Below are 12,109 nucleotides of genomic sequence, written 5' to 3' on the forward strand. Positions count from 1 at the left end.
GAGGAAGGAGGGAGAGAGGGAAGGAATGAATGAATGATGAATCAGGGATGGAAGGGAGGGAGGGGGAGGGAGGGAGAGGAAGGAAGGAAGGGAGGGAGGAGGAAGGGAGGAGGGGAGGAAGGAAGGATCAGGGAAGGAGGGAGGAAAGTAAGTAAGTCCATTCTTCCGAAAAAAACTAAGCAGCCCAATGAAGGCCCTCTCAACTGCCTTTCACAGGCCATGTGACTTCCTTCCCGGGGCTTCGCGAGTGTTGCTCCCGGCCCAGCCTCTCACCTGGGGTCCCCCGAGTAGCCCGAGGCGCAGCGCTCGCAGTGCAGCCCTTCGGTGGGCGGGGTGCAGTAACAGGCGCCCGTGGTGCTGTGGCAGTAGCCCATCTCCTCCAGGCCGTGCTCGTGGCAGGCGCACTGGCGGCAGCCGCTCTGCGTGGTGGCATTCCCGTAGCTGCCTGGGCGGCAAAGGTGGCAGCGGTCTCCGAGAGTCCAATCTAGTCCCGCCAGAAGCACAATGGCAGGGGGAGAGAAACGGGGAGAGTGAAAGACAAAGCAAGGGGATCAAAGACAGACCGGCGCCTGGTTCGTCGCCTACAGAGTTGAACTGTTTCAACTCCTACCCTCAAAACGTCGCTACAGAGCACTGCACACCAAGAGATCTAGACAAAGGGGCATTTTTTTCTCCCGAACGCCATCACTCTGCTAAACAAATAATCCCCTCACCACTGTCCAACTATTCACTAAAGCTGCATTACTATTACTATTTAGTCTTCCCATCATTTCCTCCCACTTGTGACTATATGACTAACTTTGTTGCTTGTATGCTTACAATTTATATTGATTGTTTCCTAGTCTGACTTGATTGCTTATTTGTTCCTGGACTATCATGAAGTGTTGTACCTTATGATTCTTGATGGATGTATCTTGTCTTTTTATGTACACTGAGAGCATATGCAACCAAAGACAAATTCCTTGTGTGTCCGATCACAATTGGCCAACTAAAATTCTATTCTATTATTCTATTCTATTCTATTCTATTCTTATTTTCTATCTATTCTTTCTATTCTATTCTTATTTCTATTCTATCATTCTATTCTATTCTTATTTCTATTCTATTCTTATTTCTATTCTAATCTATTATTCTATTCTATTCTTTCTACTCTATTCTTATTTCTATTCTATTATTCTATTCTATTCTTTCTACTCTATTCTTATTTCTATTCTATTCTATTCTTATTTCTATTCTAATCTATTATTCTATTCTATTCTTTCTACTTTATTCTTATTTCTATTCTATTTTATTCTATTCCCAAGTCCTTGAAGAGGGGCGGCATACAAATCCAATTAAACTAAACTAAACTAAACTAAACTATTTTTTCTCTTCTATTCTCTTCTTTCTATCCTAACCTATCCTAACCTATCCTATCCCATCCTATCCTATCTACTTACCTTCCCTACAGATTTGGAAGCAGAGGCTTTGAACGTGCGCGCTTTTTCACCCTCTTCACATGCACAGATTGTTAAAAAAATGAAAATGGCGGCACCCAGGAGGGTGGGCGGAGCCTCATGCTGCCGCCATTACTGGTGCACCCAACCCGGGCTGAACCGGTAACATTTCACCCCTGGCCTAAGAACTAGGGTGAGGGGGGGTGGGGGGTGTCTCCAGCCCTAAATTGCACAGGTCTTTTTAAAATCCCCCCCCCCCCCAAAAAACGGAGACACAACATGGCAACGGCTTCTTTGAAGGAGGCTGTCACTCACTCTGGCATTCGTCACAAACCCCGGGGCCTTGGGCGTCGCAGGTGCTGTGGAAGTGACACCCGCAGTCCAGGTTGCACTGCACTCCACTGGGGGGAGGGGTGGCCCCCGTGATGAGTTCGGTGGTCCAGCCTAAGTCGCACAAGCAGGTGAAGTTGGGGCTCCCGCTGCACTCTCCGTGGGCGCACTCGTCGTAGCATCTGGGGGGGGGGATGACAACAAAAGGAGAATCCCATCAGTTCTCCTCCTTCTTCTCTCCTCAAACCCCACTCCCTTCTAGGACTGATGGTGTTACCTAGCTGGTTAATGAAACATCTGTAAGTAATCAAACCAGTTCAGAAAGCACCAAGTAGGCTTCGTGTCAACCCTGAGCTACAATATTCTTTATTCCAAGGATTAAAAAGACAAATAAATAAATAAAATGGCCTGCTACCAAAAGTTTAATACGTAAGGGCATTGTTGGGATACCAAAGGAAAACAAGAGAATTTTCAATTGATAAAAAAACCTTTTTGGATGGAAGGGTTGTCTTTGCTATTTTCCTTTTTTCCTCCCTAGGAAAAAAATCATCTCTGCCCTTACAAACGGAATCCTATAATAAGCATCGTCTTAACATGCACAGATCCTGATTAAAACCAGTCTGGCCACTCATGTCAGTGAAGAATTGCCTGGTAAATCCAAAGATTAAATGGATTACAGCTGGCTACATGACAGCTTTAAAGCTTTTGTGGATAACGCTTGTAAATGGGAACCTTCTGGGAAACCTGGCAAGTATGAGGGAGGGAGGAGAGAAGGGAGGGAGGGAGGGAGGGAGGAGAGGATAGGAAGGAAAGAGAGGAAAGAAAGAAGGATGGAGAAAAGGAAAAAAGGAAGGAAGGAAGGATAGAGGAAAGGAAGGAAGGAAGGAGAAGAAAGGAAGAAGGATAGAGGAAAGGAAGGAAGAAAGGAAAGAGAGGGAAGGAAGAAGGGTGGTGGGAGGAAGGAAGGAAGGAAGGGAAAGGAAAGGAAAGAAAGAGAGGAAAGGAAGAAGGATGGAGGAAAGGAAGGAAGGATAGAGGAAAGGAAGGGAGGAGAAGAAAGGAAGGAAAGAGAGGAAAGGAAGGATAGAGGAAAGGAAGGAAGAAAGGAAAGAGAGGGAAGGAAGAAGGTTGGTGGGAGGAAGGAAGGAAGGGGAAGGAAAGGAAAGAAAGAGAGGAAAGGAAGATGGGTGGAGGAAAGGAAGGAAGGAAAGAAAGAGAGGAAAGGAAGAAGGGTGGAGGGAGGAGGGAAGGAAGAGGAAGCAAGGAAGGAGGAAGAAGGAAAAGGAAAAAGAAGGAAGAAAAAGAAGGAAAGAAAAAGTAAATAGAAAAAGTAGATAGCTAGTTTAAGGCCCCTTCAATACCAAATGGGGGCTCTATTTTTTAGAAAAAGTAAATACTGCTTTCAGAACCAAATTGGTGTCACAAACCATCAGCTGCTTTGGAGTTTCTGCAGAGAAGCCTCACCAGAATAATTCAATGAGCAACTGCACCAACATCTCAGGTCTGGAAGGAACAATTAGCACAATGTTTGCCCAGATCCCAGACGAAGCCATTCACACATGCAAAGTTTCTCTAAAACGGGAGAGCGGCAGATAGCGATCAATCCTCAGACCCTGCGTGTGCTTTGACCCTTATGGCAGTGTTTTCCAACCTTGGCCACTTGAAGATATCTGGACTTCAACTCCCAGAATTCCCCAGCCAGCATTCTGGGAGTTGAAGTCCTCCCTCCACACTTCTTCCTTTCCTCTCTTTCTTTCCTTCCTTCCTTTCCTCCATCCTTCTTCCTTTCTTCTCTTTCTTTCCTTTCCTCTCCTTCCTTCCTTCCCTCTCTTTCCTTCCTTCCTTCCTTCCCTCCTCCCTCCACACTTCTTTCTTTCCTCTCTTTCTTTCCTTCCTTCCTTCCATCTCTTTCCTTCCTTCCTTTCCTCTCCTTCATTCCCTCTCTTTCCTTCCTTCCTTCCTTCCTTCCACTTATTGTACCACTTAGCAACCACCTCTGCTCCTCCCGCCAGCCACGTTCAGGCCGTTCCTCCCCATCTAAAGCCATTCCAAACCCGGGCCAACTCACGTTTGGTTGCAGAAGGCCACCCCGTCGCCAGCGTAACCTCGGTTGCAGCGGCACTGGAAGGAGTCTGGCGTGTTCTTGCAGCGGGCAAACGGGTGGCAGTTGGCCAAGCCCAGGCGGCATTCGTCCACGTCGGGACACTGCCCGTACGACCACTGAGCAGGTTGGGAGGGGGGCAGGCTGTGGGATTCCCACAGGGCCACGGAGCAGTTCCCGAAGTTGCTGAGGCCGGAGAAATCTCCCGGGAGACATCTGGCGAGGGAGTCGAAGAAAAGAAGCCATGGATTCTTTGACAGAGTGACAAAATTAATGGACCAGGGGAATTCTATTGACGTGGTTTACGTAACCTTCAGTAAGGCTTTTGACAAAGTAGACCATAATTTACTACTAAATAAAGTAGGAAAATGTGGGATGGACAGCAACACTATCAGATGGATTCAAAACTATGTAACCAACCACACTCAACATCATCATCATCATCATCATCATCATTATTATTATTATTATTATTATTATTATTATTATGTCAGTACAACACAGCAAACAAGATCACCATGCATAAAATCAATTTCCCCATGCCTGATGGCAGAGGTGGGTTTTAAGGAGTTTGTGAAAGGCAAGGAGGGTGGGGGCAGTCCTGATCTCCGGGGGGAGTTGGTTCCAGAGAGTCGGGGCCGTCACAGTGAAGGCTCTTCCCCTGGGGCCCGCCAACCGACATTGTTTCGTCGACAGGACCCGGAGAAGGCTAACTCTGTGGGACCTAATCGGTCGCTGGGATTGTGCTCGTGGAGGGATGTATGCAGTGTTGTTGTTGTTGTTGTTGTTGTTATTATTATTATTATGTCAGTACAACACAGTAAACGAGATTACTATGCTGGATTTCGTATTTCATCACCAGTCGGGCGCTTCCCAAGCACCTAGGACTGTGTGATGTAGCGGCGAACTATGTTTGCCGATCCCAGTAAAGCGGCCTTTATTATATTATTATTATTATTATTATTATTATTATTATTATTATTATTATTATTATTATAATATATTCTCATTGTGCCCAGAACGAGAATGATGTGCCTCTACCTAGGATCGAACTCACAACCTCCCTAGGCCACTGCACCAATCCTCATCAATTCAGCTCAAACTTTATGTTGGTAAGTGAGAAATTCTAAATGCTGGAACACAACTATCATGTCCTTCCCGCCCCCAGTTGCTTCCTTTCATTAAACTAGACCAAGGGGTAGGCAAAGCTGGCTCTTCTATGAATTGTGGACTTCAACTCCCAGAATCCCTGAGCTCAGGAATTCTGGGAGTTGAAGTCCGCATGTACCCCTGAACTAGACATACCCAATTCCTGCAACCGTTCTTCGTATGTTTCAGCCTCCAGTCCCTTAATCATCCTTGTTGCCGTTCTCTGCACTCTTTTCTAGAGTCTCAACCTCTTTTTCACATCACCGCGACCAAACCCGGATGCCGTATTTCAAGTGAGGTCATTACCAAGGCATAGAAACATAGAAGTCTGACGGCAGAAAAAGACCACATGGTCCATCTAGTCTGCCCTTATACTATTTTCTGTATTTTATCTTAGGATGGGTATATGTTTGTCCCAGGCATGTTTCAATTCAGTTACTGTGGATTTATCTACCACGTCTGCTGGAAGTTTGTTCCAAGCATCTACTACTCTTTCAGTGAAATAATATTTTCTCATGTTGCTTTTGATCTTTCCCCCAACTAACTTCAGATTGTGTCCCCTTGTTCTTGTGTTCACTTTCCTATTAAAAACACTTCCCTCCTGGACCTTATTTAACCCTTTATTATATTTAAATGTTTCGATCATGTTCCCCCTTTTCCTTCTGTCCTCCAGACTATACAGATTGAGTTCATGAAGTCTTTCCTGATACGTTTTATACTTAAGACCTTCCACCATTCTTGTAGCCCATCTTTGGACCCGTTCAATTTTGTCAATATCTTTTTGTAGGTGAGGTCTCCAGAACTGAACACAGTATTCCAAATGTGGTCTCACCAGCGCTCTATATAGCGGGATCAGAATCTCCCTCTTCCTGCTTGTTATACCTCTAGCTATGCAGCCAAGCATCCCACTTGCTTTCCCTACCGCCTGACTGCACTGTTCACCCATTTTGAGACTGTCAGAAATCACTACCCCTAAATCCTTTTCTTCTGAAGTTTTTGCTAACACAGAACTGCCAATGCAATACTCAGATTGAGGATTCCTTTTCCCCAAGTGCATTATTTTACATTTGGAAACATTAAGCATTATAAAGTGATACCAACACTTCCCACGATCTTGATTCTAGTCCCGTTAATAGCTGCGAGATTCAAGGGAGAATTTTTTTTAAAAAAGTCTTTTAAGAGTGGACTCACCTGCCCAAGGTAGGGTTGTCGGAGTTGCCACACCAGCCGCATTCGAAGTTTTGCAAACATTCACGGCAGGTGTTGAACCGGGTGCAGTCGAGACACTGAGGCACGGAGTGAACACTAGATTGGGGGGGAAAGAAACCAGTCAACTACTCGTGCAATTTGACGGACATAAAACTAAACACCTGGAGTTGTGTATCTCCCACTTTGCATTCAGACAAGGGAAACAACTGAAAGGAACAATGACCTCTTGGCCTCAACAATTATTTATTTATTGGATTTATAGGCTCTCTCCGAGGACTCGGGGCAGCTTACAACATATAAAAGAAACAATATGAACATCCTAATCCAATTAATTTAAAAATAGTTAATCGAAAAACCCCAGTAACATTAAAAATCAATCATAGAAATATAGAAACATAGAAGACTGACGGCAGAAAAAGACCTCAGGGCCCATCTAGTCTGCCCTTATACTATTTTCTGTATTTTATCCTAGGATAGATATATGTTTATCCCAGGCATGTTTAAATTCAGTGTCTGTGGATTTATCAATCATGTCTGCTGGAAGTTTGTTCCAAGGATCTACTACTCTTTCAGTAAAATAATATTTTCTCACATTGCTTCTGATCTTTCCCCCAACTAACTTCAGATTGTGTCCCCTTGTTCTTGTGTTCACTTTCCTATTAAAAACACTTCCCTCCTGGACCTTATTTAACCCTTTAATATATTTAAATGTTTCGATCATGTCCCCCCTTTTCCTTCGGTCCTCCAAACTATACAGATTGAGTTCATTAAGTCTTTCCTGATACGTTTTATGCTTAAGACCTTCCACCATTCTTGTAGCCTGTCTTTGGACCCGTTCATTAGCATTCACACATAAAGCATATGTGTTCTTTCGGAAAGGGATGGCATACAAATCTAATAAATAATAATAACAACAACAATAATAAAATAATAATAATATTAATATTATTATTATACATTATATTTGTCTGCTAGAGTCTAAAGCCCTAAGCCTGGCGGCATAGATGAATCTTGAGGGCTCTTGCAGAAAGTGAGGAGGGTGGGGGCAATATGAATCTCTGGGGGGAGCTGATTCCAGAGGGCCGGGGCCCCCACAGAGAAGGCTCTTCTCCCAGACCTCGCCAAGCGACATTGTCTAATTGACGGGACCTGGAGAAGACCAACTCTGCAGGACTTGACCGGTTACTGGGACTCATACAGCAGAAGGCGGTCCCGCAGGTAATCTAGTCCGATGCCATGTAGGGCTTTATAGGTCATAACCAACACTTTGAATTGTGTCCAGAAACACAACTGGCAGCCAATGCAGTCCGCGGAGTGCAGGAGAAACATGGGCATACCTGGGAAGGCCCATGACCGCTCACGTAGCTGCGTTCTGCACCATCTGCAGTTTCCAAACACTCTTCAAAGGTAGCCCCATGTAGAGAGCATTGCAGTAGCCAAGCCTCAAGGTGTTAAGGGCATGAGCCCTGGAGCAGCGGCCTCCAACTCACCTGTCGTACCACCCACGGCAATCCCCGTAGGGGTATTTAGCCAGGTAGGCTGCAAAGTAGAAGCAGTTCCGGGTGGATTGGCACCAGGCACATTGGCTGGAATTGGACAGGCACTCAGAACACGTGGTACGCCTGGGTTAGAGAGAGAGAGAGACAGAGAGAAGGGAGAAAAACATTATTATTATCATTATTATTTATTAGATAGCACGCACACACGGTCTTTTGGCACCCGAGGAAAAAAGAGGTTCGCCATCACTGTACTAGGGGAAATAGAAGGAAGGGGTAGTAGATACGTTCTCCTATCTTGCGTTGTTTGTAAGAAAAGAAGTATAGGTGGGATATAACTAAAACCAGGAATAAAGACATCCCAAAGACCAGCCTCTTCCCCGCACACTCACTGGTTGCAGAGTTTGGGACAATCCTTGGGCGAGCGGATGGCCGTGATGAGACGGCCTCGGCGGCTGCAGAGAAAGTCTCCTTTTTTGCTGCTGTTGACCTGCCATTCACAGAACAGATCCTGGGGCAGGAGAGAAGAAAAGTCTATTTGCTTACAAGGTCTTGCAGAGCGAGAGGTGGCTCAAGAAAGCAAGCAGCTGGCTGGGGGATTCTGGGAGTTGAAGTCCACAAATCTTACAGTTGCCAGGTTCGGGGGACCCTGGACTAGCTTAAAGCCCAGGAGACATCCCGGTGCAAACCCTTCCTTCCCTTCAAATAGCAATAGCCCTTAAGACTCGTATACTGCTTCACAGCCCTCTCTAAGGGGTTTAAAGAGTCAGCTTCTTGCCCCCCAACAATCTGGCTCCTCATTTGACCCACCTCGGAAGGATGGAAGGCTGAGTCAACCTTGAGCCAGTGAGGGTCGAACTGCCGACAGTGGACAGAGTTAGATGGCAATGATGCATTTTAATCATTGTGCACCATGGATGGATGGGTGGGTGGGTGGGTGGGTGGGTGGGAAGGGAGGGAGGGAAGGAAGGAAGGAAGGAAGGAAGGAGAGAGAGAGAGAAAGGAAAGAAGCGAGGAAGGGAGAGAAGTGAGGCAGGGAAGGAGGGAGAGAGAGAAAGAGAGAGAAAGAGAGAAAGAAAGAAAGAAAGAAAAAGAAAGAAAGAAAGAAAGGCGGGAGGATTGGGAAGGAAGGAAGGAGAGAGAAGGGAGAGAAGCGAGGAAGGGAAGGAGGGAAAGAAAGAAAGGAAGGAAGGAAAGAAGGAAGGAGGGAGGATTGGGAAGGAAGGAAGGAAGGAAGGAAGGAAGGGCAATGGCATTTAAGACTTATATACCGCTTTACAACCCTCTCTAAACAGTTTACAACTTTACAGAATCAGCCTCTTGCCCCTCAACAATCTGGGTCCTCATTTGACCCACCTGGGAAGGGTGGAAGGCTGGGTCAACCTTGAGCCAGTGGTGAGATTCAAGCTGCCAAATTGCAGGCAGCCGGCAGTCCACAGAAGTAGCCAATAGTGCTGCACTCTACCCATTACACCTCCAAAGCTCCTAATTGCCGATTACTTTCCATCTTCCTTCCTACCTTGCTACAGGTGTGGCAGTCGCGGTAGTCTTCACACAAGATGCAGTTGCCGGGCACCAGGATAAGGCGCACGGTGCTAGGACCGCAGCCGCCCACAGCGTCCTGATAGGCCAGGCGTCGGTGGCAGCTGGAGCTGAGCGGGCACCACCCACAGCCCTGGTCAGCCAGGCAAGCGAGGCACGAAGAGTAGGTGGCGCACAGCTCGGATCGATAGGGCTCCAGGAAAAAATAGGAGATTTCCTGCACAAGGAAGGTGGGAGAAGTGAGGACACACGCCAGGATTAAGCGTCACAAATCTAGTCTTCAAACTTGGCAATTTTAAGATTTGTGGACTTCAACTCCCAGAATTCTCCAGCCAGTGTAGCTGGCTAGAGAATTCTGGGAGTTGAAGTCCACAAGTCTTAAACTTGCCAAATTTGAAGACCTCTGATCTATGCTCTCAATATTCCAATACTAGGCAGCCCAGCCCGGTCCTTGCAGGCTTACTTCCTCCCCCAACATTCTTCCTTTTCCTTCCTTCCTTCCTTCCTCTTTACTCTGTCCTTCCCTGTTTCCTCCCTGTCTTCCTTCTTCCCCCTTTCCTCCACTTTTCCCTTCCTTCCTTCCTTCCTCTATTCTTCCTTCTTCCTGCTCTCTTTTCTTTCTCCTTTTCTCACTTTTCCCTTCCTTCCTTGCTTGCTTCCTTCCTCTCTTCTTCCTTCTTCCTGCCTTCCCTTCCCTTTACCTCTCTTTCTTTCCTTCTCCTCCCTTCCTTTCCTTCCTCCTGCCGTCCCTTCCCTTTCCCACTTCCTTCCCTTCCCTTCTCCTTCCTTCTTTCTTCCCTTCCTTCCTTCCGCTATTTGAGTTATCCTCCTCCTTCCTCTTTCCTTCCTTTTTTCTCCCTTCCTCCTGCCCTCCTTCTCCTTCATTCCTACCTTCCCTTCCCCTCTGTCTTCTCCTCCTTCCTTCCTTCCTTCCCTCCTTCCTTCCTTCCTTCGTCCCTCCCTCCCTCCTATAGGTTTTTCTTTTATATTATGCATTTTATTTATCTATTTTATTGCAAGCCATTCAGAGTCATGTTTGAGAAGTGGGCAGCAATATACCGTATTTTTCGGAGTGTATTTCCACCCCCCTAAAAGAGGGTAGAAATGTCTGTGCATCTTATACACTGAATACAGCCACTTTTGGCCTCTCGAAGCACCACCCCATGTCCCATGTTGCGAAAAGTGGGCCTGTTTTTCACAAAAATGGGCTGTGAAGAGGGTTTCGGAGGCCTGTAGGGGTCGGGGAGTATAAAACCTTTTTTCCCCTTATTTACCTCTTTAAAATTTTGGTGCGTCTTATACACCGGTGCGTCTTATAGTCCGAAAAATACAGTAAATCGAATTTAAACAGTCTTTTTGTGCAGGGAGTTTCCCGGCACGTCGCATAAGGGCTCATACCACGCCAAGGCCGAGATACTCACGCTGCCTCCTGGCACCCCTGTGCGGTCCCAGGTGAGGGTCAGTTCGCTGGTTTGTCCATTGCCAGAGTTATTGAGGTGGCCTTCAACCAGCACGGCGTACTTATTCCCTCTTTCCGTGCTGGGAAAAAGGCGTTCAGCCCCTGGACGCTGGAGTAACCGTTTCTCTTTTTCCTGCTGGACTGCCCAGCTGCCCACTTTCTCCTGCAGGGAAAGGGAACCCGGAGATAAACAGACAAGTTTAAGGAGAAAACTCGCTTCCAACAACGGAAGCCAGAAGGCACATCCTTGTTTTGTTTTGTTTTTTTATATTTTTATTAATTTTCCAAAAAAAAGACAGACAGGACATACATACATTTAACATATATTTGGGGCTGCAATTACCCCACTTATTATAGAAGTCTTTCTAATACAGAAAAGGAATATACTAAAATTTATATAATCAACATAGTAATTTGAATGGAAAGAAGAATTTTTGTTTTTTTATATAGTTTAAAGCATTGATAGCTATAAATATAAAAGAGGGAACTATTTTTATACATTTCCATTACTTTCAGGTCATTTAGTATTTATTCATTCTATTCATTCATTCATTCTTTATTTTATTATTTATTTATTTATTATTTATTTATTTATTATTTATTTATTCATTCATTCATTTATTAATTAATTAGATTTGTATGCCGCCCCTCTCCATAGACTCGGGGCGGCTCACAACACAATAAAAACAGTTCATGACAAATCTAATAATTTACAATTTAAAATATTTTTAAAACCCCATTATTAAACAGACATACATAACAAACATACCATACATAAATTGTATAGGCCCGGGGGAGATATCTCAGTTCTCCCATACGTAAACCATACGTAAACCTTATTCCAAATGTTATAAAAATCAGATTCATCTTGATTATTAAGCCGCCTTCTCATTAGCACATTCTATAATTTTCCTTATTACATCTTCCTCCTTAGGAATATCTTCTGCCTTCCAGTTTTGTGCGTAAACTATCCTAGCCGCTGTCAAAATATGAGTAATTAAGAAAAGAATATCTTTTTTTATATTTTTGTTTTGTTATACCTAATAAAAAGAATTCTGGGGTTTTCTTTATATCCTGTAGGGTCATTTCTTTTATCCACTTTTCTATTATGTTCCAATATGATTTAGTTTTAGGACAGGGCACATCCTTACCAGCTCCGATGCGCCCGGGGCTCGGCCTAATTTCGCCACCACAAAGAGGCGCTGGATGCGTGCCCAAATGGAGATGTCTTCTGTTGGTCCAGAGCTGCTGACCAGCGGGTGAATGAATCCCTTGTAGACCAGTGAGACGTCCATCTCTGTGCTGGGATTCAGGGTGATAGTGGTGCTTCGGACAATGGAGACCTACAATAAACAATAGCCGGAGCGCTTATAGATTTATTTATTTA

General features: G+C 45.2%; 1 protein-coding gene across 1 annotated transcript in view; it reads right to left on the minus strand.

The window, feature by feature from the left end:
• MEGF8 (multiple EGF like domains 8) overlaps positions 1–12,109 on the minus strand; it is a 62,798-nt gene that overhangs the window by 29,458 nt on the left and 21,231 nt on the right. The window contains 9 exon segments of the mRNA XM_070763758.1: positions 274–484; positions 1,752–1,948; positions 3,835–4,083; positions 6,208–6,321; positions 7,716–7,847; positions 8,114–8,232; positions 9,241–9,480; positions 10,685–10,885; positions 11,874–12,065. Coding sequence (XP_070619859.1) covers positions 274–484; positions 1,752–1,948; positions 3,835–4,083; positions 6,208–6,321; positions 7,716–7,847; positions 8,114–8,232; positions 9,241–9,480; positions 10,685–10,885; positions 11,874–12,065 — 1,655 coding nt within the window.

This window comes from Erythrolamprus reginae, chromosome 11, assembly GCF_031021105.1.
Source record: "Erythrolamprus reginae isolate rEryReg1 chromosome 11, rEryReg1.hap1, whole genome shotgun sequence".
NCBI classification, from domain to species: Eukaryota; Metazoa; Chordata; class Lepidosauria; order Squamata; family Dipsadidae; genus Erythrolamprus; species Erythrolamprus reginae.